The following is a 27,593-nucleotide window of genomic DNA, read 5'->3' as shown; positions in this document are numbered from 1 at the left end:
CAGAATCTCCTTTCCAGTAACTTGAAGCCATTGTTTTATGTTCTAGCCTCTGGTGCAGGAGAAAATAAGCTTGCTCCCTCTTCCATGTGACGGATGTTTCCTCTGTCTTCTCTTTTCCAGGCTAAACATACCTAACTCCCTCAACCATTCCTCATAAAGCTTTTTTCCAGACCCATGATCATCTTGGTTGCCCTCCTCTGCACACGTCAACATCTTTCTTAAATTGAGGTGCCTAGAACTGGACACAGTACTGCAAGTGGCTGACTGACCGAACCCAAAGGGTCTCATCAATGGTTCCTCTTCATCCTGGAGAAGAGTGACTAGTGGGGTGCCACAGGGTTCTGTCTTGGGCCCGGTCTTATTCAACATCTTTATCAACAACTTGGATGATGGACTCAAGGGCATACTGATCAAATTTGCAGATGACACCAAACTGGGAGGGGTAGCTAACACCCCAGAGGACAGGATCACACTTCAAAACGACCTTGACAGATTAGAGAATTGGGCCAAAACAAACAAGATGAATTTTAACAGGGAGAAATGTAAAGTATTGCACTTGGGCAAAAAAAATGAGAGGCACAAATACAAGATGGGTGACACCTGGCTTGAGAGCAGTACATGTGAAAAGCATCTAGGAGTCTTGGCTGACCCCAACTTGACATGAGCCAACAGTGTGACGCGGCAGCTAAAAAAGCCAATGCAATTCTGGGCTGCATCAATAGGAGTATAGCATCTAGATCAAGGGAAGTAATAGTGCCACTGTATTCTGCTCTGGTCAGACCTCACCTGGAGTACTGTGTCCAGTTCTGGGCACCACAGTTCAAGAAGGACACTGACAAACTGGAACGTGTCCAGAGGAGGGCAACCAAAATGGTCAAAGGCCTGGAAACGATGCCTTATGAGGAACGGCTAAGAGAGCTGGGCATGTTTAGCCTGGAGAAGAGGAGGTTAAGGGGTGATATGATAGCCATGTTCAAATATATAAAAGGATGTCACATAGAGGAGGGAGAAAGGTTGTTTTCTGCTGCTCCAGAGAAGCGGACACGGAGCAATGGATCCAAACTACAAGAAAGAAGATTCCACCTAAACATTAGGAAGAACTTCCTGACAGTAAGAGCTGTTTGACAGTGGAATTGCTGCCAAGGAGTGTGGTGGAGTCTCCTTCTTTGGAGGTCTTTAAGCAGAGGCTTGACAACCATATGCCAGGAGTGCTCTGATGGTGTTTCCTTCTTGGCAGGGGGTTGGACTCGATGGCCCTTGTGGTCTCTTCCAACTCTTCTATGATTCTATTATTCTATTCTATGATTCTAAGTGTGGTCTGACCAAAGCTGCATGGGGTGCTATTTCCCATCTGATCTTTTTCATTTGGGAGAATATGCAACTGAATGCAATGTAACAGCATGTGTGATACCATATGTGAAGCACCAGTAGGGCCACAGCTCAGTGGTAGAGCACATGCTTTGCATACCAAAGGTTCAGTCCCAGGTAAGGCTAGAAAGCTCACCTATCTGCTACCCTGTAATGCCACTGTCTGTCTAGTGTAGACCAGACATGGTGAACGTGCATTCCTCTAAGTGTCGCTCCCATAATTCCTGGCCATGCTGATTGGTGATGATCAGACTTGGAGTCCAACCCCTCCTGGTGTGTACGCGCACATAGATTCTGCATTCTAGGTGCAGACAATATTGGGCTGGATGTAATTAGCACTGAAATCCAAAGTCAGTGTTGGATTTTAAGGAGCAGCAACAAAGGGTTTCATACTTCTAGGGCAACACCTGAAGAGGAATCTGTTCATTTTCAGCACAAGGAAATGTATGGCATATGCAACTACAACCTCCTCCAAACTCCACATTCCGACCCTCTCTTTTCTTCCCATTTGAACTTCCCTCCCTTTCTCACATCTCCTCCTTCTCACCCTCCACAGCTACTCTCTGCCATTCTCACCTCTCCCCCCTTCCCTTTTCATCATTCCTCCTCTCCCGCCCCTGCAAGACCCCCTTTGAAAAGCGCAACACTTCTTAAAAGCGAGAAATGCCAAAGTCTGAATCTCCTGGGAAGCCCTTCCTTAACTCCCGGAATTGTGTGAGGGCTAGAGGTAGCAGAAAGGAGAAATGCACTCTGCATGTGCTCAGAGGCCCCTCAAAATCCTGGTCAGTTCTTCCTCGAGCTCAGATCCCTTCTGGCCCTCTCTTTCTCTTACTCTCTTGGCTCTTCTTTCTCTGGCTTCATCCCTTTCTCTCTCCCGCCTCCCATTTTCGCGTTGCTTCCATCTTCCCCCGAGTCGTCCTCCATCCTTTGCTCTTGGATTCCCCCCTCCCTTCGCCGCTCCCCACCCCCGCGTCTCTTTGATCTTATCTCCCCGCGCCCATCGCACTCCTCTTTTCTCTGCGGCGCGCCCCGTCCAGTTTGCTAGAGGAGAGAAGTTGGAGGGCACCCGCGCCGTCCAGTCAATTGCAGCAAGGGCTGCGTGCGGCTCTGCCTCCTCCTCTTCCTTGTCCCGGGCTCCCTGCAACCTCAGCAGCAGCAGCAGCGAGAACAGCCGCGGGGGGCGTGGTCAGGCGGGAGGGGCTGCGAAGGGGCGGAGCTCCCGGCAGCGCCACAGAACGAAGTGGAGCCCCAACCGGCTCAGGACTGAGGCGCCGCTGCTGCGACCGCTGCCGCTGCTCTCAGCCTCCACCCAGAGCCGGGGCACTGATGGGCATCCCTCGCCCCCCTGCCCCAGGCGCCGCGGATCTGAACCCCAAGCCGGGATCCCGCTGCCGCTGCCGCTCGCCTTCGCCGGTGGAATCGTACTGTAAGATGTAGAATGCTCCCGGTGCCGAGAGCCAAGCGGCAGCAGCCTCTCCTGTGGCCCGGGAATGCGGAGCCCCCAGCGCCTCCCTGGATTTGGATGGTCCCGAGCGCGGCGGGGCTCTTTCGGGTCGGGGGCGCCGCTGGGGTGGTGCCCCCTCCTCTGCTGCTCTCTTCGCCTCCGCCGCCGCCTCCTCCTCCGCCGCCTGCGCCGCTGATCCAGGGGGTTTCGGGCTGGCAACTTCCCTGCGATCCTTTCCTGCCTTTGATGGCACCGGAGCATCATTCCGCGGTTCATCAGCTTCCCTTTCTGAACGGGCAGGTAAGGAAGGAACCTTTGCCTCTTTGCCTGTCTCCCTTCACCACCATCTGCCTCCCTCCCCCCGCCTTCTTTATTCGTGCTTCTTTTTCTGGTTGCTTTGACGGAGGGTCCTGTTGGAAGCGCACTTCGCTTTTCCTCACTCCCATCGCGCCGGTTCTTTTCCGTGGTGGGTTCAAAAGCGCCCAGGAGAATGCGAAAGGGGACATTGGGAAACTCGTTATGAGCCTTGGGAAACGCGTAAGCTGGCAGTGAAAGAGGTGGGAAGCAACTTCTGTCGCTGTCCGACGCGCTGTGGTGCTGAAGTTCGCCCGTAAATTTCCTCGCTGTTGCAGACGTGTGTCTGCGCCTTGCTGTTGAACCGCACTGTGTCTCCACCAGACTTTAAAGACAAGACGAGAGGGAAAGAGAGGGAGAGAGACCACATTAACTATTAATACGAAGCTATTGCTAATGCTGAGCTCGTTCCTTTTCACTCTCAAACCACACGGACTGCACATTTCTGAGCTTCATACGTTTATAAAAAAAAAAAAAAACACCCAAAATAGTGTGCCTTCCTTACAAGACTGCAGTCCTCTGACATTTAGGGCTCATTCTTTGCTCGTTTTTTTGTTGTTTTTTTTTGTTTGTTTTTTTTAGTAATGTCGCTCTCACAATTGCACTGGAAGGACACTGCCATAAGGTCTATGCCCTGCTACTCCCTTAATACTAATTCCTGTTGATACCCTAATAAACCCATAAATAACAGGGCTGTGTATTTTACAGCTGTCATTCAGAATGTAGAATTGTTTACCATGGAAAACTCGATAAAAAGAATGGAGTTACATGAGCCTATTGCAGATGCATCCTAGTCACAAACTGCATCCTAGTCACATCCCAGTCTTCAAACTGATTTGAAGGCTGGATTTGAGCATTTCTTTTCCATTACAAATCATCTTCCATACAGTCTGGATCATTGTATAAAGCTCATCTAAATAAAAACTACAGAAAGGTTATTCTAATATTGCAAGCAATGTTTCCTAACCATCTTAAACCAAAGTTATCACACGCTTTTAAAAATACCAGCATATTGGACCAGCTGGTGTATTCATTCAATGCACTACGCTGTTTTTACAATATTTGTGCCTGTTTCAGAAGGCTTTCGCAAGGTGTAGAACAGGACTGATTTAAGAGAGGATGTGTTGCAACCCCCCCTTGCTATGCCAAGATGCTACCACTAGAGGTATTAAATGTCTAAGAACTTGTGTTTCCCTTCATGTTTAGAAATCTGCAAAATATTTATTTTAATAAAAGAAGAAAGTGGGTGGCTGCACATGAATCTGCTCATTAGGACTAACTCTCTCACCATCACTTTGAGTTTACTGTGACAGCATCAGCTGGACATATAAAGAAAATGCTAACATAAGCAATTGCATTCGGTGTCTTCTGCTCTGATGTTCTTTGATGTTATATGGCAGGCATTAGCTGTTCTTGATCACATATTAATTCAAGCAATAAATCTCATCATCACTGCTGGTTATACACACACACACACACACACACACACACACGTGTGTGTGTGTGTGTGTGTGTGGATTGTAAGGCACATTTGAAAGTAGTGGTGGATGATCAGCTTAGAGATTAGCCTTAAGTATTTTTTAATGCATGCATTAGATTTCTTTGACTATGTTAATTATGGAATTAGTTATGTGTGGTGTTTAATGCCTCTGACATAAATTTGATGCTGTTTCACTTAGATGTTTGAACTCCAAATTCTTTGGATAAATTCCAGTTTCCTAATAAAATGTCTAAGCTAGAAATCTGTACTGGCACTTGATGGTTCTATGTAGGAACAGAGCATAGTGGTGAGTGAAAGACACACTCCAGGACCGAATGAAAATTTATGAACTTGGAGAACCATGGAATTGGATTGAAAGCAATAACATTCCTCTAATTTGGATATACCAAAGGCCCTGTAGTTGCCTTTGATTTGCTATTGCCTGTGTAAAAGCTGAATGATCACTAATTTTAGTGAGATTTTCATTTAGCATAACAGTTAAATTATGCTGTTTGTCATTCACCTGACTAAGGTTTTAAAACATTTGCTTGATGTCCAACAGTCTTGTCATATGAGCCGTTGCTTATAAAAACTGAAGTTTAGGATGTGAAACAACCACTGCTGTACCTGGGCAGGGACATGACTTGTAGCATCATTCTAGCACTGAGAACTGCCTCAAGACACCACACCAGTGCCGTGCTGTGGTTTGTCATGGCTATATTCACAACAGCCAATGCCATCAGATGTACTGCAGCATCAAGCAAAGGTGTTGTGCAGCACAGAATGGGGTGGAAATAGACTATGGAAGAGAGGTCTGCTTGAGGAGTGAATTGGGATGACTCATCTATGAGTAGGATTCCTGCTAGATTGCATCTAAAACAGAATTCAGGGTGAAATGTAGTACTCCATTGAGATAGGTTTCCTGAAATCATAAGCAGACATACTCATATCTACATAGCTTTAATCAGATTCTAGCTGGTCTCCACTAATTCTTTTCCCTTACCATATTTAATATTAGATGTGTACTAGGATCACAGTCACTCTTCACCATGGTATTGTAGTTCTGAGTTGCTGCATAAGCCCTTAGTAGTAGTAATTTATAGCTGAACTCAGTAAATTTTGAATTGTTTCCCTACCCCAGTGAATTTTTTCATGTTTTGGAAGAAGCAAAAGGATACATAAGAATCATATAATGTGTGCTCAAAAATACATATGAAATAGAAATGAAAACATGAATAATTAACAAACAAAAGCTGCATGGACTAATATGTTAGAGTGTATTCTTACCTTTAAAAAACTTTATTTTAGTGGATGTTTGGAGCCCATTCTCCAGTGATTGGATTTTCACCTTCTTCAAGTGTGGAGTTTGTCCCTCTTTTTCCTCAAGTATACACAACTGCTGCTCCACACCATTCTGGGAAAAGTTGGGTAGAAAAAAGGCTTCCAAATTGCAAGGTATGTTAAAATTTGTCTTCTTCTTCACTTAACAGGCATTGAGATTTTGGAGGTAGAATTACATTACTGTACCAATATAAGGGGTACAATTCCTTCATTTAAAATATTGATCTCAGTATTAAACTTCCAAATTGGCTTACAAATTTTGCAATTAAATATATGAATAACAGTGAATTAATAATGCTGTTTCGAACCATCCTGAATCTCAACCCAAAACTATATTTTCCTCCCTGAACCACAAACCTGACCAGAACCTGAGTCATTATTTAAAAGTTTCTGATGAACCTCAACTGGAAGACTCCTGAAATAAAATGAATTTGGCAATTGCCATTGTTGGTCATACTTAGAGATAGAGCCATTGAAAACAGTGGACAAGTAGTAAGTCTGTTGATTTCAGTTGATGTACTCTGAGTTTGACTTAGTTTGTGATGACCCAACAGAGCCAGGTTACCTGTTCATAATAAGGCCTTATGTGGAAATGGTTCAGTTTGGTTGTGTATCTTTAATGTTTCATTTATTGTTTATGGGAACTTTAGCTATGCTGTAGTTATGTATCTTTTTTCATGCTGCAAGCCACCTTGAGCACTGTTTGAACTTTGGAAAGGTGGTATACAAATAAAACGTATGCATATGTATGCATGCATGTAAATGAAGGCACTTGATGTGGTTCACTCACTGGCTCACCAGCAGCAGAATGAGCACATAAACCCTCCCTGATGTTAGTTTTATTTTATACATTTTGGAGTGCATCCTGGCTTCTGCACCCCACCCACTTCAAGAGAGCTGGGTCTAGAGACCATCAGCAGGGGTTGGACTGGAGGTATTCTTCAAGCTTCAGACAGAAACCACTGATGAAAAGCATCCTGTTGCAGGGAAAAAAAGAGGATAGGGTCCCATTGTGTTCATTGCCTCCCCCATGTTCCAGTGTTGAGCCAGGTAAAGGTAAAGGGACCCCTGACCATTAGTTTCAGTCGTGACCGACTCTGGGGTTGCGGCACTCATCTCACTTTATTGGCCAAGGGAGCCGGTGTACAGCTTCCAGGTCATGTGGCCAGCATGACTAAGCCGCTTCTGGCGAACCAGAGCAGCGCACGGAAACGCCGTTTACCTTCCCGCCGGAGCGGTACCTATTTATCTACTTGCACTTTGATGTGCTTTCGAACTGCTAGGTTGGCAGGAGCTGGGACCGAGCAACGGGAGCTCACCCGGTCGCGGGGATTCGAACCGCTGACCTTCTGATCGGAAAATCCTAGGCTCTGTAGTTTAAACCACAGTGCCACCCAGTGTTGAGCCAGACTGGGGACTAAAGATTCTAAGCTGCTGCTGATTTGATTTGAAACCTAGTCTTTCTAACCTAGATACAAAAAGAATTTATTTGCAGTGGCTGTGACTGGAGTGTCCCCGGGTGCAGAAGTCTGCTAGCCTGGTGACTTTAGAATCAGAGGGAAGTGAGCAGCTTCTTCCTGGTCCAGGAAACCTGAAGAAGCTCTCAGTCCATACATTGAGGAGCCCTTAATGCAGTAATGGGGAGCACAATGTGGGTGGGTGGAGAGGGACTCACTGGAAATGATATTCCACTCCGAGGTGTGCTTGTTTTGCAGGGGCCTAACAATATTCTGAGCATCCTTTATGCCAGGTAGTTAATCTACATAAGTCAGGATCATTACCCTATGTAGAAAAAGAAGATTTTAAGTACTGCTAGGTGAATGGGACCAAGGCCAAATGATAGCAGACTCCAAAAGATTAGAAGATGTAAGAAAGTGGACAGGCAGTGTATGTTTGATCAAAATGTTGGTAGGGGAATCCCAGCCTCATGATGTGTGCTGATGTTAGACAGACTGTGTGAGAGAGGTATTTGTGATTTTATTTTATTTATTAAATTTTATTTATTAAATTTCAAAAATACTTTGATACCTTTTATCAAAGTATTACAGGGTGGTTTACAATATTAAAACTCAAAAATATATAACAAAGCAACAAACAAAAACAATACCCCCTCCCACATACACAGTTTAGATAGTCATAGATTATTTGATTAGCCAAAGGCCTGGCAGAAGATTAATGTTTTTGCCTGGTGCCTAAAGATACATAACAAAGACGGCAGGTTAGCGTCTCTGGGGAGAGCATTCTACAAGCTGAGAACCACTACAGAAAAGGCCAGCTCTCAAGTTGCCACCCTCTGGACATCTTGTGGAGGAGGCATACAAAGAAGGGCCTCCAATGATGATTGCAGTGTCCAGGTCGGTTCATAAGAAGAAAACGTAAGGTTCAGCCTCACATTCCATTTTCATCATTGTAAGGAACAATTTATGTGCATTACCCAGATAACTAAATTATGGGGCAATTAATGAATATAATAAAAACTGCAAGGATATAAGAAGATTTTTCAAGTTTGATTCCACACACAAAAAGGTCAGTAGTAGTAGTAGTAGTAGTAATAATAATAATAATAATAATAATAATAATAATAATAATAATAATAATAATAATAATTTATTTATACCCTGCCCATCTGGCTGAGCTTCCCCAGCCACTCTGGGTGGCTTCCAACAAAATATTAAAATACAGTAATGCATCAAATATTAAAAACTTCCCTAAACAGGGCTTCCTTCAGATGTCTTCTAAAAGTCTGGTAGTTGTTCTTGTCTTTGACATCTGGTGGGAGGGCGTTCCACAGGACGGGTGCCACTACCGAGAAGGCCCTCTGCCTGGTTCCCTGTAACTTGGCTTCTTGCAGTGAGGGAACCACCAGAAGGCCTTCGGTGCTGGACCTCAGTGTCTGGGCAGAATGATGGGGGTGGAGACGCTCCTTCAGGTATACTGGACTGAGGCCGTTTAGGGCTTTAAAGGTCAGCACCAACACTTTGAATTGTGCTCAGAAACGTACTGGGAGCCAATGTAGATCTTTCAAGACCAGTGTTATGTGATCTTGGCGGCCACTCCCAGTCACCAGTCTAGCTGTTGCATTCTGAATTAGTTGTAGTTTCAGGGTCACCTTCAAAGGTAGCCCTACATAGAGTGCATTGCAGTAATCCAAGCAAGAGATAACTAAAGCATGCACCACTCTGGCGAGACAGTCTGCGGGCAGATAGGGTCTCAGCCTGCGTACCAGAAGGAGCTGGTAAACAGCTGCCCTGGACACATAATGGACCTGTGCCTCCATGGACAGCTGTGAGTCCAAAATGACTCCCAGGCTGTGCACCTGGTCTTTCAGGGACACAGTTACCCCATTCAGGACCAGGGAGTCCCCCATACCTGCCCATCTCCTGTCCCCTAAAAACAGTACTTCTGTCTTGTCAGGATTCAACCTCAATCTGTTAGCCGCCATCCATCCTCCAACTGCCTCCAGGCACTCACACAGGACCTTCACCGCCTTCACTTGTTCTGATTTGAAAGAGAGGTAGAGATGGGTATCATCTGCATATTGATGAATACCCAACCCAAACCCCCTGATGATCTCTCCCAGAGGCTGCACGTAGATGTTGAAAAGCATGGGGGAGAGGACAGAACCCTGAGGCACCCCACAAGTGTCTGAACACCCCACAGGGGTCTGAACACTCACCCCCCACCACTTTCTGAACACAGCCCAGGAGGAAGGAGCGGAACCACCTTATGACAGTGCCCCCAGCTCCCAGCCTCTCTAGAAGGATGTTATGGTCGATGGTATCAAATGCTGCTGAGAGATTCAGCAGAACTAGGAAACAGCTCTCACCTTTGTCCTTAGCCCACTGGAGATCATCGACCAGTGCGACCAAGGCAGTTTCAGTCCCATGATGAGGCCTGAATCCCGACTGGAAGGGATGCAGTATGTCAACTTGAAGGTCTCATAAAACTTCCCTGGTTACTGATACTTGGTTGCAACTGTCTTAGATTAATGGGCTTGCTCCACCTCACTGTGCAAATCGCCATTACTGTGAGCTTCATATTTGTGAACTGAACCAGTTCCTGAGCTTTTATTGGAACCTGAACTTTAACAATCTGGAACAGTGTCAGTTTCAGCAGAAATGGAATTGGAGCCAACTAACCAACCAACCAAACAAACAAACGGAATTGTTTGACATAGATTTTTTCAACAAAACCCAATAGCATTAATGGCATTTCAGATATTGATAAAAGATCCCAGTCTCGTTAAGCTGTTTGAATCAATCCATGTGTATTTGCTAAGTGGTCACACCAGATATCATGGAATGCCTCTGGGGAATTATTTTGAAAAATCCCCGTTTCAAAGCTTATGGAAAGCTCTCATTTGAGGAGAAGGCTTCTTGCCTATCAGTTTAATGATATTACCTTTCCATGGTGTAGGGATGCTTTCAAGGAAGCAATCCACTGTGTACATTCTACTCATAGCAAAGTTTTAGGAAATTAGTGCCATGAGTCTGCCTGCACACTTGGCTTAACTCTTAGGCTTACCAAGATATATTAAGAAAATTAATAATGATTTTATTTGTTGTGTGTCTGTACCAAGATTCAGATATATGCACAACCCTTCTTTTTAGGAAAGAATGTTATGGATGAAGTGATATACATGCATCATTTGATATCATATGATTTATGCATCATGGCCAGGGTCAAAAGGACTTGGGCATGCCAAGTGGGTTTGTTGTTGTTGTTTTTAAAAATGATTTTCTTTTTTGAATGACAGACTTCCATGTTATATAAGAAACACAAAGCAATTTTTTGTGTGGCCACAAATTTTAACATTTGATAAACAGAATCCCAGAGTCTCATCAAAGACATGTAATTTGGATAGTTTTTTAGGGCTCTGGCATTTATATATGAATCAATAGTCTCAAAAGTGGAAATGCATTCACAGTGGGTATAGTATTTCTCCTAATGAAATCAATAAGAAACTTCCAATTTTAATGGAGCAGGTTTGAAGTTTATGTAGCTTGAATACTATCTTGCATTAAAAAAGGTAAGTACTATGCCTGCCACAATTAATCAGCTGAATTGTTTAAAACACCATTGCTCCACTAAAAGGTATCCCTGATTAACTGGGAAGCAGATATATAGATATATAGAGATAGAGATGAGCTCATACCAATAACTAACTTAGTTGGTCTCTAAGGTGCTTCTGGTTTGTTTCGACTACGGCAGACCAACACAACTACCTACCTGTAACAAGATAGAGATAGAGATAGAGATGGTTCGAGCCAGAGGAGGTTATATATGCTTTAGCCCATTGAAACCAATGGAACTTGAGTGACAGTTGTTAAGTGGGATGGATGTGAAGTGGTGGATTATCTGCAGTTTCCAAAGTTCTACCAGCTTGCAGCAGTCAAGGTAGAAGGCAGTGGGATGGACTTACCTTATATGTGTTCATATATGTATCTTTTTTTAAAAAAATTAAAAATCCCCCTATTGGTTGCAGTAAAACAAAATTATTTACCTCGGTTCTTGAGTGCATGGGGAGCCAAATCTTGAGGCTCTCCAGAGAATGAATGGTCTTTGGGTACAGGCTTCAATCTGTCCCAGCTTCTCACTGAATTAAAAGGTTTGTTCCAAGGCCTATTGCCAACTGCCATGGATAGAAGCACCTCCAGTGGTAAATCTATGGCTATGGAGATTTTTGTGTGTGTAGCCTCCCCACCTCTCCATGAGTGGAGAGGAACCTCTGCCATATCCAGCCCTCTCTAGTCAGTGGATTGGGGCATTGGGATTGCTTTCTCTCTCTCTCTCTCTCTCTCTCTCTCTCTCTCTCTCTCTCTCTCTCTCTCTGGGCTAAATTGTGACGAAGTTATTTTGCATCAAATCCATTATTTTTTATTATAAGTACTCATAAAAGATGTAGATGAAACAGGAGTTTTCCTTTTACTTGAAGGAAGCAATGCAGTCTGATGATGTTAACTGGTTGCCTTTCATTCTCTCACTCAAGTCTTATTCATTGATCAGTGGATTTATCAGTGAATAGTGAATGGCACAACTGCACCCACTGCAAACAATATCTCAGCTTTATTTTCCATTCCTCTGCCGGTACAATTATTTTCTATTCCAAATTTTTAAGCTATATATTTGTTCTGGCAGTGCTGTTTACAAAGGTTTGACATCCGATCGCTTGGGTAGATACAGAGAATTCAAATAATTAGAAGCTTTTCAGAAAGCCAAGGTTAATCTGATAATGGAGAGTTCCAATGAATGTTAAAGGAGCCATAGCAGTCAATTGAATTATATCATGAGCAATGTTTTTCTCTTTTTCTTTCTCCTCTTCTGGGCAGATTTATTTAAACAATGCCTTTGCTTTGGATTCATCATGGATACATCCTGAGGAGCTACGAATCTACCAGGGACATGATAAACCTCTTGTTATGACAAATCAAGTAGCTGTGGCTTTATCTAGGCCAGCTACTGCCCCTAGGCCTCTTCCTGCAGTGGTGTTAACACCCCAGCCTATTCCAGGTTAGTTAAAAATAAATAACTATGTTCTTGAGCTCTATGTTTTCCTTCCTGTTGATCTGTGCAATTTGCAGCAATGTTTTACTTTGAATTCATAGCTGTTTCTTTTGAGGAGGCTGTATTCATTTTGGTTGAAGCAGGATGCAGATATATGCAGACTCACTTGAATGCCATCCTAGAGATTATTCAGCAATTGAGATAAATCAGGGAGGACATGAAGGGTGACTACATAGTGGCTATCGTGTTATGCAGTTTAGCCCAGTCATTTGCTATGCTGATAAACGCCCTGGAAACCAAACCAGAAGCTGATTTGACATCAAGTTATCTCTTTTCCAAACTCATTGAAGAGCATCATAGGAGAAATGAATGTCTTGATGGTGAATGTAGCACAGACCCTTGTCAAGGTCAATCTCTTAAGGCTACCGGAAAGCAAAAAGACCAAAGAAAATGCTTTCACTGTGGGAAAATGGGACATCTAAGGAAATACTGCCACAAGTGGAAGTTTGAGCAGCACAAGCAAGCTCAAAAGAGACTCAGTCCCTAAGCAAAGGATGCAAGTGATGCTTCTACAGAAATCTGGGACACAAGCCTCAAAGCTATCCACAACAGAATGCCTCATCACTGGTATGTTGTTTCTGGCACAAGCAGTCACATGTCAAATGCCAAGTCCTTCATTGCATCACTCAATCCAAATGACCAGATTTACTTTGCTGATGGGAACAGCATCACTGCTGAAGGGAAGGACCAAGGCTTTCTCAAGTGTGTCCAGCCAAGGGACAAGTTGAAGCTCATTCCCATACTCAACAAGTTGTATGTTCTTGTTCTCTGTGGAAGTTTCTCCATGGCCTACCTTCTTGAGAGTGAAGCAGAATTATTTGAAAAACTGAAGGATTATGTAACATTCACCAGCAAAAAAATTCCAGAGAAAAGTGCAAGTGCTTCACACGGACAAAAGTGGTGAATTTACTGGTCCTAATATCAAGCAGTTTCTCAAGGAGAATGACATACAGCATCAAACCACTGCTCTGTATATGCCCTCTCAAAATGGCATCACTGAGAGAAAGCATCACTCGCTAAATGGAAATGTCAATGAGCATGCTGATTGATGCTGCTGTCTCAAGGAAGTTCTGGGGTGAAGCCTGAATGCAGCCAACGACCTACAGAAGAGAAAGCAATAGACACTACACCCTTTAAAAAATGATATTGAAAGAAACCCTGAGTATGCTGTCTCAGAGTTTTGGGGCTGTAAGGTTTATGCCTTACTTCTGCCTGAAAAATGCACCAGACTGCAAAATGTGCCAAACTGTAGCAGGCTTGTTGATAGGTTACAGCAAATCCTGCAAAAGCTACAAAATTCTGGATCCTAGTACAAAGCTGCTGTCTTCCACACAGTGTACTTTGATGGGACACCATAACCTGATGTATTGAAAGAGCCAAGTGATTATTCCAATCTAATTCACCCAAGGCGCAAGGTCTGCTAACAGAACTTTCCCTGCACACTACCACTTTATCAGAGGTGAGGCAGCAGTGGAAGTCTCTCGTATACATAGGTTCTGGACACCTCCACACATGTTTGCCTCAGCATGCTGAGATGGGAAATGGCATCCAATAGTCTGCTCGGGGGGGGGGGGCACATGTGTTGAGTTAATCTAACCTTCATGTGGCTGTTTTACCACATGCCCAACCCAGCAAGAGCCCGTCGGAATAGCTTAGTTTGCTGTCAAACAACAAAAATTAGCTTTTTAAGAAGCTGAGCCAACTTTCTGTAGAATATTAATTTCAAATGTGTATTTTTAGCACTCAAATTATCCCATGTAGATGGTTATTAACATGGATGGTTAATTGATCCATCAGTTCATTAAAACCAACTTACATACCACAATATGCATGAAATCAATTCCATAAATTTGCATATCTCAGGTACGGTACACTGCTAAGCAAGCTGAAATTGGTTGATTTGTTTGCTGTTTTTCAGTATATGCCTAGAAAGGGCCAGAAGATATATCTTTCAAAGGATAAATCTGGACTTGTATTTTATGGATTCCCCCAAAAGCATACTAATTGGCAGCAATTCTGATTTTATTTTTTTTAAGCCTCTGAATAATGATAATTAGAGAATGCAATGCATAGCGAACCACTTGAATTTTTAAAGATTGTACTGGTCCTTCCTCCATTTGCTTAGATAAAAAAATGTATTTCAAACAATAACCAGATGGTAATTGCCCTGTCTTATTTTTACAGCTTTTCTTCTTAATGGAAAACAGTATTGCTTTAATGCAATTTTCTTCTTTCTTGTATTTTCCCAGAATAGTTCTACACAATGAGAAGAGATAATTTTCTCATATAGCACAGAGTTTCTTTGTTGGCGGAAAAATTTGATTCCTTGCCAGCTAGCAAGACTTATTTATTCCAATTAGCTTAGATTTTTATTTTGCATTGATACATGTTGGACAAGTTAGATAATTCTTGAACTTCAATGGCTTTTCAGATGTTTTACACAAAGCTGTCTTATCTTCTTGCTGCTCTTCACTATTGATCCGCTATTGTGCCTTCCACTGAAAATTATACAAAACCATAAAATACTCTGCGGCTGGACAAAATAACAGGGCTGTGTATTTATCTACATCTGGATGAGAAAGAGAGTTGTGGTCTACATCCCAGCAAGGATCCATTATTAGCAGTCATTCCAGCTAATGGCCAGATATTACAAGAACACCAGACTGAAATCTATTGTTGCATTTTGATCTTTCTGTTCATTGGAAGAATAAGAGCAATTGACTTACTGTGAGTTTTTCACATTATACTCTTTTTTAAAAGGGGGTATAATGTGGAAAACGTAGCTCCTTAGGATAGGCCATTATTTTGGTACTAGCTAGTTTGTTGGTGAACTCTATTCATGTAACTGGCAGTCCACTTATTTGGGGGCTATATTGTAACCTTTCAGAAAGATGGAAGATGCCTTGGAGGACAAGCTCCTTTTGTTGATGAAGCTGACATAAGTAGTTCACATGAACTACTGGAATACTAGTTGCTGGAAACCACAGGAGGGGAAAATGCTCATGTACTTGAATCTAGCTGGCAAGTTTCCCATAGGCATCTGGCTGGGCACAGTGAAGAACAGGATGCTGGACCAGATAGGCAGGCTCTTCTTATGTTCCCATGGAAGGCAAATGGGGAGACGGAAGGCAAGTGAAATATCTGATTGGGAGTAGAGGGTGGGGGTAGTTAAAGCAAAATTTCCAATAGGAAACTACAGTAATCCCTTCCTTCAGGATTCTGCTAACTTTTAATGCTTTGGTGCAGCAGCAGATTTCACTCTTTTCAGCTGATTTACCTTCTGTGTAGCAGCTTTAGTTCAGGGAGCTTCTGTTTCATTAAATGATCATGCTAGTATGCTATGTTGGAGTTAATTTTATTTCCAGTGGCAGCCATATTAGTTTGTTGCAGCAATAAAATAAAATATAAAGAAATGAATGTCATAATAATGGACTACAGTCCGCTTCATCTGATGCAAGTGGTTTTGAGAGACCTGTGTTAAAGCCAATTTAAAGTTTGCAGGAAAGGGTCCCAGAAGCTTTCCTGATCATGCGTTGGAGATTACACAAACTGGACACTGTGCTACTGTTGTTTTATGCTATCAAACTCCTGTTGCTCTGTTACTTTTGCAAGTCTACCAGCTAAACTTATTCCATTAAAGATCAATCCTGTGGGAAAGGTGGAGTTCTGTAAAAGACAACTGTGGGAACAGATGGGTGAGGCGTAGAGGGCCATGAAGACTGTGCTCCTATATCTCAGAGGGTATTTGTTAGTGGTCCCTTTTGGTGAATGATAACTTGATGATAGTAATGCCGTACAGAAGATTTCCACCAACCTGGTGCCCTCTAGATGTTGATGGACTACGAGTCCCATCACAACTGTGCACTGGTTCTCCTGGCTGGGCCTGATGGGAAATGTAGTCCAAAACACATGAAGCACACTAGGTTGTGGGATGTTGTTATGCAGTGACCAAAATGAGGTAGATTACTACACTCTGGTTTGCATAGCTTGCTTGGAATACCGAAGCATAAAACAATCCAGTACACAACGAACTGTTGATACTAAAATTCTTTTCAATTGTTCTTCTGTGGAAATTGTGCTGGGAAGATTGCATTGATGAGATACTTATTTGTCGAATAATGTGTGTGAAGGAATGTAATTTCTTTTAGAACAGTTTTAATGTGATTGTCATGACTGAACATATATAGGGATTTATGGTGAGAAACAGAATATTCACATAAGGAATTCCACTGTCCATAATTATTAGCATTCCCTCTCTCCCAAGTGGAGTGACAGCTGAATAAATAAAAACAGATTGCTCATTCATTATGAAATATTGAAGGCTGGCAAAGCTCAGATGTCTGATTTGGCAATTGCAAATACCTGGAAGCTGGGTTTTTTTCTGTAGGAAAGAGCAATGGGTCAATATACTATGGCAGATAAAATCAGATTTCAGAAACCTACATAATCTTTTTGTTGACCCAAAGATAGAAAAAAATGACACATTATTTTATCACCTAGGAATTATAAGTTATTTCCTTGTTCTTCCCCAAGTCTGGTCAATATTTGTTGTTTAAACAGAGGACAGACTGCAAGGCAAAAATAATTTTGTCTGCTTCAGTTTGTGAAGGGTCAAAGGACTCAAGTCATTTAATGATAAGTTAGCAATGTTCTTATTTTATCTGATGTGCCACCTAAAAAGCAGGTGTACATAATCAACCATTCATTAGATACTGCTTCATTTGTCAAGGTCAGCTTGACCTTCAGCCAAGTTACACATAGCCTTTTGATTACTGTGAAGTAGCTTTGATTTCCAAGGAAAGCTACTTCATTGAACTTAATATTTCAAGATGTGCAACATTAGTTAGCATATTTCTTTTCTTCCCTAAAAGCCATACACATTTATTATGCTTTCTGCAGTTCTCGGGAGTAAGTAGTAACATGGCAGAAAGTCAAGGGAAATTGGAAAGCTCAAGGGAAGCTGGAATAATTTTAAAGGAATGGATTGAAGTTATAGGCTTGTTCAGTAGCCTGATTGCAACCTCTGCATAGTTTCTGTGGGATTTGGGGTCCATGCACTGTATTATTATGATCTACTGACTGGTGCAGAGCCAGTGTTTTTTAATGGCCAGAGAGCAGGTGCAGCAGGTCATTCTATCAACTGTTTCCCTATTTGTGCGCTGAGAATAATGATATCTATAGCACCTATAGGTTTTTGACAGCCTGGACTCCATTGTCAGCCACAGTTTGAGCAGCTAGAAGGAGCCAGCTTCCTCCCCCATTCCCTGCAGAAGTAGCACATGTTTTGCTTGCAAAGTGTCCTAGGTTTAGTCCCTGGCTTTTCCAGTTAAGACTAGGAATGACTTATTTTTGAAACCCTGGGGAGTCATTGTAGGCAGTACTGAGCAAGATGGAGCAGTAGCCAGACTTGGTATTCAGTGGATTCTTGTGCCTGGGAGATCTTTTGATCAAAAGGCAAGGTATTCATTGAAACACAGGCATGCACACCCACATATATGACAAACATGCATATATGTGTTGGCATATATAAATGCTGCAAACAGTAAATACATATTTAAATATCGTTTGGACTGCCACAGTGTTTTCACACTTTGTAACAGCTATGGAAATCTTTGGCCTGAAGATCTAATTGAGCTTCCTATATCTCCCCATTTGGCTTGTGAAACTGTTTTGGCCCATCCACATCCACCTGCCCCACATCTTATGTTATATATGATGCCAGGTGTGGGGCAGGTAAAGATGTGACTCCCTATCAAAACAGAGAATGGTATTCAACTACGTTTTCCTCATAGCAGACCCTTTGAAATCAATGAACATGACCGAGTTAGGCCTATTAAGTCCCATATGTCTACTCTGAGCAACACTTAGCTGACTACCGCCCAACATTCTCAGGTCCTGTGCCTCTGCAGGCATTGGTGCTTGCAAAGACAACAATCAGCTGATTTTTGGCACTTCAAAAACCGTGCAGGCAAAGGTAAACTAACCACCTGATATCTTTGTGGCGTAAGATGACTGCAAGGTGGGCAGCCTCACCCACCTGTCAATATTGGCTGAAAGTGGAAGGAGATAGGAATCCAGGCCATTAGCTGGATCTAGTCCCTCAACCCTGTTGTCACATGAGCCATGGAGAATGGGGGTACAAGACTAATCTCCAAATATGTTTGGAATGGTCAAATGAAATCTGTGCCTTGCAAAGTTTGGTAGACACTATCTAGATGCTTTAGATTTTCATAGTTTATGTCATTGTGCAAAAGGAACTGAACCATAATGTTATAAGTGCCAGTAGCTTTAGTGTTTCACTGTGCACCGACAGAACTTCATGGTCTCTGTCTAGGACCATGAAACTGTGTGTTCAGGCCTCTGTCAGCTTCAGGGATATGCAACATCAGCCCATATGATTTGTAGGCTGCATGGACCACCTGCACTGGCAAGGCCTATTTGTGCAAATTTCTGCCAACCCTGTCCTTTCAGCTCCACTCCCCCCAGCTGAAGCTCTTGACCTCAGGAATGGCATCCTCTAATTAAGCATCTTGATGCAGTCATGTGTACCAGGCAGTCACAGCAACATTTGCTGTCTTGCAGTGATTTAAGCAGCTGTTGAAGGCAAGTGAGTACTCTGGTATCTGGAGTTGAGTCCAAGAACAAGCAGGAATTGGAACTGAGAAGTGGTCCAGAGGTCAAAGCCCACGGTAAAGGCAGGAATACAAACCAAAGACCAAGCCTGAAGTTGGGATTAAATATTTAGCCAAAGAACACAGAGGAATGCTCAGGGGCCAGAAAGACCCGCTGCTCAGATATTTTATAGTCCTTAAGAATGTTTTAATTCTCAGAGTGTGTGCAGACTACAGTTGCTCATTGGTGAGAGAAATAAACTCTTCATAAGCTCAGAGGCACTCACTATTGCGTGGACAGGCGGAGTCCCCAGATCCTGCGCGGTCCCCCCGTCATGTGGAATAACGACTCAAGACAACGTGCTATGGGATTAAATTGGCCACAACTTTATTAAATTTCAAATGTGGGTAGACCTTGGCTCAGGCATTGGGCGTTCTCCCTCCCCAGTCCCCAGCCAGGGACCTAGGGAGCATCAGGGTTATCCAGTGTGTGTGGGGGGGATGGGCCGGCTCTGGAGAACATATGTTCAAGCAGAGATAGCCGCCCCCGTAACGCCGCCGCCGCAGGGGAGAGCAATGACGACCTTCCGGCGTACGGTCAAAGCCTCCCTTCAGAAACTCCTTTAACGGGGAACCCTGGTATCGCCGCCGCAAAGAGGAAGATGGACAAAAGGATTCCGCCCAAGGCCTGATACCGCCAAAGTTGTGACGTTTTGCTACGGGAAAGGCAAAACCTGCCAATGCAGGGAAATTCCTTTCCGGCCCTTTAACAGCGACCTTAACGTAGCAACAGCCGCCTACCTGTGAAGAAAATTAACCTGCAAAACCTGTGAGGAAAATTAACCTGCAACATAAGTCATTGACTGAGGGTGGGTAGGGTGGGAGAAGCTCTGGAGCCGAGTGAGAATTCCCAGGTAAGATCCTCCCTCCTTTGTGTGGGTAGGTAATCCCTCCCCTACCTGGCCTGGTCTCCTTGGCAACTCTTCCCCCAGGTGGGATTGGACAACTGACTGAGGTAGGCAGAGACCTCCAGGTATCCCACCTGAGGGAAGGCAAAGCCAAGCCTATGCTGTTGGAGCCGCTCCAGGTCTAGGGGCTGCACGCGTCCACGCAAAGGGCACCCCCCGTTTTAAGCGGGGAGCGGTCATTATTACTTCATTAATATTTGTGCCTATGAATTCTGTGCCATGGATTTACTGAGCTGTTTATGAATATGAATCAGTGTATGTGATTGGTAACCCAGTACATGTGAGCACCAAGGTGTCCACACAAGATTTCCTTGGTGCCTATGGGCACCAGGTTGACAATTCTCTGTTTTTATCTTATTTCTTGATGTGGCAGATCAGTTGCTAGAGATGGAAGGCTCTGTGCCCTTGCAATCAAACTGGGTTTGAAGGATGTGGAAGGAAGGTGGGAGTACTCTCTCCCATCCTGTGTACTTGCTTGTGGCATGCTGGCAATGTGAAGTTGGCTGTGAATGCTTGCTTCACCCCATGAAATGACTGAGAGAGATGCACTTGGACAGACAGAGAGATAGAGATCTGTATATCTAGCAGGCATAGGCAAACTCAGCCCTCCAGGTGTTTTGGGAGTACAACTCCCATCATCCCTAGCTAACAGGATCAGTGGTCAGGGATGATGGGCGTTGTAGTCCCAAAAGATCTGCAGGGCCGAGTTTGCCTATGCCTGATATATAGTGTGCATGTTTGTGTGTGTGGTGTTACTTTTATCTATAGCTGACCAAATTATACAGATCTTTCTAGTTGTTGTTTTCTTAAGTTCTTTATCTGTATTATGAATATTTTACATTGTTTTATATAAGCTGCTTAGAGGGGTTTTTCTGAATAAGCAGTATATACATCTTGCTAAATAAACAAAAATCAATCAGATTGAGGTATGAATGCTGGCCAACATGAGAGAAGAAGCAAGCAGCAGGAGTTTGTGCTAGTGAGATGGGAGCAGCTGTCACTTGCTGCAATCAATGTGAGTCCCTTTGTAAAGGAGGTGACATTACTTTGAGGAGTTGGCTTATTTAAGGGACAAAAAAATAACCTGATTTATACTACATGCCACTTCTGCTGCAAGAAAACAACAGCAGCAGCAAAAGGCTATTGTTTGGTCCAGAGCAGCCCTTTTAATTCACCAGGCATATTCCAAAAGGCTCAGCAACAAAGGTTCCCAAAGCCTTGAAGCCAATGTGTGCCTGACAACTGGCCTTAACAAATTCAGAGTCAATCACAGTTATGATTAGATGGTGGACTTAGGAGGGAGCCTTGCCTAACCCACAACTGCATGCAATGTTGAAGCCTGAGTGCTCTTCATTTGAGAGTGGGGATGTGCTAGCTGTTGTTGTTTAGTCGTTAAGTCGTATCCAGCTCTTCGTGACCCCATGGACCAGAGCACGCCAGGCACTCCTGTCTTCCACTGCCTCCTGCAGTTTGGTCAGTCTCACCCCACATTTAATTACATCCCTATTGTCCCCCAAACATTAGAGGGCAAAGTATGTAGTACTCATAAAGACTCTCTGTGAGATAGAGATCACATTTAGACCATACATTGCACATGGCTCCCTGCCTCCCTGAGAATCCTGGGGATTGTAGTTTATTAAGGGTTCCTGGAATTGTAGCTACAGTTCCCAGGATTTAAAGTCACAGCACTTTGGCATGGTTGGAATACAGCGTGTGGTAAATTACTATATATCTGGTAACACTATGATTTCCAACATAATACAAACAGGTAATAAAAATCAATATGGTTAAAAACTGAAGGAATGTTTATATTTTGTGAGTCCCTTTAGTATTATAAAAGACTTTACAAGCTTGCATTTATGGATTTGTGAATTTTTAATTGATTATTACTTTGCATGTCTCGGGATTACAATATTGTGTTCAAAGTGACACACTGCTGATTGCCATTTTATAAGTTTCTAATTTAGTGCATCCTAATGTAGCTTTGCCAGGAAACAAGTGAGCAAAGATGCAAAGACCTACATCCTATTTGGGTGGTATCACTCATAAGATTATAATCGTTTGTAGCCAGAGAGAATAACCATGCTTGCTGGCTCCGAAGCCAGGGAGCAATATTGCTCTTTTTAAACACAGGTGACAAGCGAGTCACTGTTTGCAACCTTAGCATGAAGGATGCTTTTAAATTCATGGTTCTATTAATATATTTTTCTTAATGCAAAGGTCTAGCTTTCAGTAAACACCATTGTTATGTTACATTCTCATACTGAACCTTAAAATAATTAAACCATTTTATCAGAATGTGCACCTAGTACAGGCCAAGGAAATCACGTGTTTAAAATCCCCTTGACCTTTATGTACAATACTGAAAGCACAGTGAATAATCATGATCACTTCTGAATGATGTGCCTGTTCCTGTCTGCCCATTTCTAAGGCTAAGCAAACAACTTGATCTAAGCATCTTCCTCCAGATACATTTCACTTCTTTCTCTAAGTCTTTCCTATTCCCCATTGTCTGCCTGGATTTTGCATTCAATCCAAGTATCTGCTAGTAAAAGTTCAATGCTCACATTCTAAGCATGATGTATTCTAGCTTCTTATGGATTGAGAGCATAGTGACGGCTGCAAAGCACAAAACCTATCTCCCCCCCCCCCCGCCCGACACAAATATATAGGGATCCTGCGCCATTGTTGACATTGCACTTTGGTTCCTTTATTCTCTACATTAGAAACTACAAATCATTTGAACTGGCATGCTCGCTCTTAAAGCAGAACATACTGAGACCCACTGAAACAAACATGCATGCCTATTTTGCTTCATGGAAGCAACTGACATTATTGCATATTTCATTCATTCCCATTTACCTCAGTGAGACCACTCTAAACAGAGACAGCATACATACATGGAAGTAGTCCCCAATTAGGTGTTGCTTCTGAAGAAACCTTCCTGGCTGGGAATGGCCAGTACACACAAACACACATACACGTTGACAATTCTTTTCATATGTTGAAGAAGTGAGCGAGCAAGCACCTTCCGTTTCAGCTAATGAAGAGGATAGCCAGCCCAGGAAATATATGTTGGTTGACTCAAGCTGTTTGTGAAACCAGCTATGAGACTCTACTTGTCAAAACATACTCATTCTGAAGCAGCTACATGAATTAGGAATGTGCTGAATCCCCCAGAGAAATGTCACCACCAACTGTTTTTGCATCTTTTAACATCCTTGTACGTTTTGCCTGCATAAAGTAAAGGTACCCCTGCCCGTACGGGTCAGTCGTGTCCGACTCTAGGGATTTGCGCCCATCTCACTTAAGAGGCCGGGGGCCAGCGCTGTCCGGAGACACTTCCGGGTCACATGGCCAGCGTGACGAAGCTGCAGCTGGCGAGCCAGCACCAGCGCAGCACATGGAAACGCCGTTTACCTTCCCACTATAAAGCGGTACCTATTTATCTACTTGCACTTAAGGGTGCTTTTGAACTGCTAGGTGGGCAGGAGCTGGGACCGAAAGACGGGAGCTCACCCCGCCACGGGGATTCGAACAGCCAAGCATGCGATCGGCAAGTCCTAGGCACTGAGGTTTTACCCACAGTGCCACCCGCGTCCATTTTTGCCTGCATAGGACCCTCCAAATCGGCTTTTGAAATCTATGGAGGTGAATGCAAATACTTTGAGATCAGAACATGTAGCATTTATGTACTTGTGAAGAAATAAACATGCTCTTCATCACTTCTGGTATCTACAAGAAAAGGTGACATCTCTATCACTAGTATTGCACTGAAAGCATTTCCCAGCAAGCAGGACCACAGCAACGTGTGCCATTGTAAAGAAAATCTATCTGTTTTCATCAGAAAAAAGTATCTGCTCTGGAAAGATCAATGGACACTGCACATTCCTTTATAGTACTGCTAAACTAAAGGCAGGAGCAACTGTATTGTGGTAGCTCAGAAACAATCATTAGGTGACCAAAGTGTAAGTGTGTGTGTGTGTGTGTGTGTTGGTGTGTGTTCATGAAAAATATCTTAGTGCTATTTTGCTCTGCTTAAGAATTACTAAAGTTGCCAAAATGTCAGAGAGTTGGATAACAACAACTTAAATGATAGTACTTTTAAAACTTTGTAGCTTATGGTTAGCCAAGCTTCAGATGTTGTAGACTACAACCCCCCATCATCCCTGGCAAATACCCATGCTGGCTGGATCTGATGGGAGTTGTAGTCCACAACAACTAGAGAGCACCACGTTAGCAATCCCAGTGGTACTTTCTAAGCCACAGACATTCATCTTTTGGCATTTAAGACTGCAAACATTTTAAAGTTGAGAGATTTCTGAGAATTCATGAACCAGGGGTGGAGTGGTTCTCAGTATTGTCCTGCACAATCAGAATTAGGGATGAGATTTTCCTCATCTGAATTTCTCCCCAGATTTTGGTGTTCTGAATTACTGGGTATTGTTTCAGAAGTGAAACTAATGCATCAATAATTATTCTCTCTTCCAAAAACACAAACAAACAGATTATTTCTTAATTTTGTATTAATAAGGAGCATTCCACACAAACACTTTGCCACATTTTTCAGTTCAATCCACATTTTCATGTTCTCCACACCTCACATTACCTATTGAGCAGAACCTCCGTGGCTCAGACTGAGGAAATTCAGGTCTGTGGGTGGCTGCTGAGTCGTCTCAGAAATACAGGTTGGAATATCTGTCCAGGCATAAAACACTGGAATTGACTGGAAATGGCATGTTCTTGCCTCCCTGAGTGTTGCCTCCCTGCTTAGTTGGCTGTGAAAAGACAAAAACATGGGAATAGTGATGCATAATGGATAGTGACTGCAGAGGACATTATCTGTGATTGAGTGCTTGCTGAAGAGGTGATTGAGACTGGATGGCTCCAGCCTAGGATAAATGCATATCTCAAGCAAGGCTCCACACACTCTGTCATCTCTCCAGTAGTCTCCCATGTCCGAGGAGTAAGCTGTTGGGAAGAATAATGTCCTTACTCATTCATCCATTCAGGGTCAGAGTTGCATTGGAACTCTGTCTCTGGTTACAGGTTGTTCCTTCTACCACAGATCTTTAACCTGCAAGGAAGGGGGAGCTTACCATGAGTTTGGGGCCACCACTATCAGTCAAGGCAGTGGAGTGTTTAGGGCTTCACAAAGGTGAAAGTGCTCCCCATTGCTTCCCCCAATTAGTTGTGAGGAACTCATCTGGATTAGGGATTGGTGGCAAATGGTTCCTCCACAATTCAAACTGCTTCTGAAAGGCACCCCTACAATCTATTATATAAGGCATGGGCATGGGTTTTTGTTAGGTGGGCCAGGCTTTTGTGGGGGAGGGCAGAGCCTCAGATTTGAATCAATTTGTATTGATTTTGATTGAATGGAGGGGCAGCTGCCCACCCTGCTCTCCTTGGCTACACCCATGTATAAGGTTGGATTGATAACCAATTGAAGCTCTGTTCTGACATTGTACCCTTCAAGGAAGTGACCAAGTGCATTCACATGTTGAATGAGAAGGTCTGAAGAAGGCTTGTAAGCGTGTGATGTTGTTGATGATTACAACCTCACCTTTCCCCCAGAACAGGATTCAAGTATTTAATTTACAAAAATTAAAATAGCATGGACATAATAGAAAAAGCTTAAAAGAGAATAAGAATTAAACTTTCAATAGAATTAAAACTATATAAATACAAATTTATTCAAATACAGCTAATAAAAACAGCACAGTACTATTAAAGCCCTTTCCTTAAAAAACAGTCAGTTCCCAAAGGCCTTCTGCTAGCAGGACAAGAAGGTGGGAGCCAATCTTCCTTCTCTAGGAGGAGGCCCTCTCCCGTGTCCCCACCAAGCATGCCTGTGGGGTTGGCGGAACTGAAAGAAGGGCCTCCCTCGAAGGCTTCAGAGCCCAGGCAGCTTCAAATGGGAGACCAGATAGCCTGGGCCTAAGCTGTATATGGCTTTATATGTTTAGGTGACACACCTACAAATCCACCGTCAGGACCTTCCTGCTCAGAGGGGCAGGGCAAGTGTAGAGGGGTTGGGGGGTCCTACACACAACCTAGCACCCCCTCCATGGAAACAATTTAAGAATGCCTGAACAGGGCTATACAGTTTCTGCTTAATGCAGAAATGTTCAAGTGCTCTGCATGTTGCCTACCCCGAGCTCTGTTTTGTAGGTTTCCCTCAAGCAGTCTCCCAAATGCATTACAGTACCAACAAGGTTGCCCATGTGATCATTCACGACATGCATATCAGAACATATCCTTGACACAGTGGGAATTTGCCAGCGTTGCTCCAGAAAAGTACTTGGTAGAGTTCTCTCAAGGTTAATGGAAGTTCTTTTAAAAGAGAGTGCAGAGGTGGGGGTGCGTGGTTGTGGCTTCTAACGAAATCTCTCTCTCTCTCTGTTATTACTCACTGAAGTTTCTTAGGCTCTTCAGTTTCCCAAATATTTTGTTTTTCACATTTCTGAGAGCCTTCTAGCATGTTGGCAGCCAACAACTAGTTGAATTGACAGGGAAACAGCAACAGCAATCAATATCCATATGGCAGAAGCCGGCAGTAGCGGCAGCAACAATTAAGAAACATGCGGCCAGACTTGTTGTAGCAAAACAAGAAAATGTATAATCCTAACAACCATTAACTTCAGATACAGATCTAGCCAGGATTGGCAGCTCTCACTCTATTTTTGCAATCCATCAAATTTTCTGAGCAAGTGGCATGTTTTCTGAGGAATATGAGACAGAAGAACATAATCAACACATAGCCATCAGTAATCAGGGGAGCTGCCGAGTCATTTGGGGAGGAAACAGGAACAAAGGTAAAGGTAAAGGTACCCCTGCCCGTACGGGCCAGTCTTGCCAGACTCTGGGGTTGTGCGCCCATCTCACTCAAGAGGCCAGGGGCCAGCGCTGTCCGAAGACACTTCCGGGTCACGTGGCCAGCGTGACATCGCTGCTCTGGCGAGCCAGAGCTGCACACGGAAACGCCGTTTACCTTCCCGCTAGAAAGCGGTCCCTATTTATCTACTTGCACCCGAGGGTGCTTTCGAACTGCTAGGTTGGCAGGCGCTGGGACCGAGCAGCGGGAGCGCACCCCGCCACGGGGATTCGAACCGCCGACCTTTCGATCGGCAAGCCCTAGGCGCTGAGGCTTTAACCCACAGCGCCACCCGCGTCCCTAAACAGGAACAAACTCTCTGCTAAATGTCTACCTTTCTGCTTCTCTTTGGTTAGACAAGCTTCCTCCTTTCCCCCCTGAGGCCTTTGATTCACAAACTCCATTTATTCTGTCTTTGATTTCAAGTGCCGGCCATATTTCACTGAAACATAGGAAGCTGCCTTGTACTGACTCAGAACATCAGGCCACCAAGCTCAGTATTATAGCACAAAGCAGCAGCTGAGATTTTCAGACAGGAATCTTTCCAAGCCATACCTGTAGATGTCACATCAGGAATGCAATTTGG

The 27,593-nt window shown here is 43.5% G+C and overlaps 1 protein-coding gene across 2 annotated transcripts in view; it reads left to right on the top strand.

Moving 5' to 3' along the window:
* The first annotated feature begins 2,437 nt into the window (after positions 1–2,437).
* TCERG1L (transcription elongation regulator 1 like) overlaps positions 2,438–27,593 on the top strand; it is a 164,369-nt gene continuing 139,213 nt past the window's right edge. Inside the window, exons 1-3 of one of the 2 annotated variants that reach the window (XM_081912745.1) lie at positions 2,438–3,112; positions 5,955–6,101; positions 12,317–12,497. In XM_081912745.1, the coding sequence (XP_081768871.1) occupies positions 2,807–3,112; positions 5,955–6,101; positions 12,317–12,497 (634 nt within the window). In that variant the 5' untranslated portion in view covers positions 2,438–2,806. The remainder of the gene's footprint in view (positions 3,113–5,954; positions 6,102–12,316; positions 12,498–27,593) is intronic. The other variant, XM_081912744.1, reaches the window with a different exon arrangement.

This window comes from Podarcis melisellensis (assembly GCF_964234715.1).
Source record: "Podarcis melisellensis genome assembly, chromosome: 5".
NCBI classification, from domain to species: Eukaryota; Metazoa; Chordata; class Lepidosauria; order Squamata; family Lacertidae; genus Podarcis; species Podarcis melisellensis.
The sequence above is the reverse complement of the archived record's forward strand: the minus strand, read 5'-3'. Positions and strand labels throughout refer to the sequence as shown.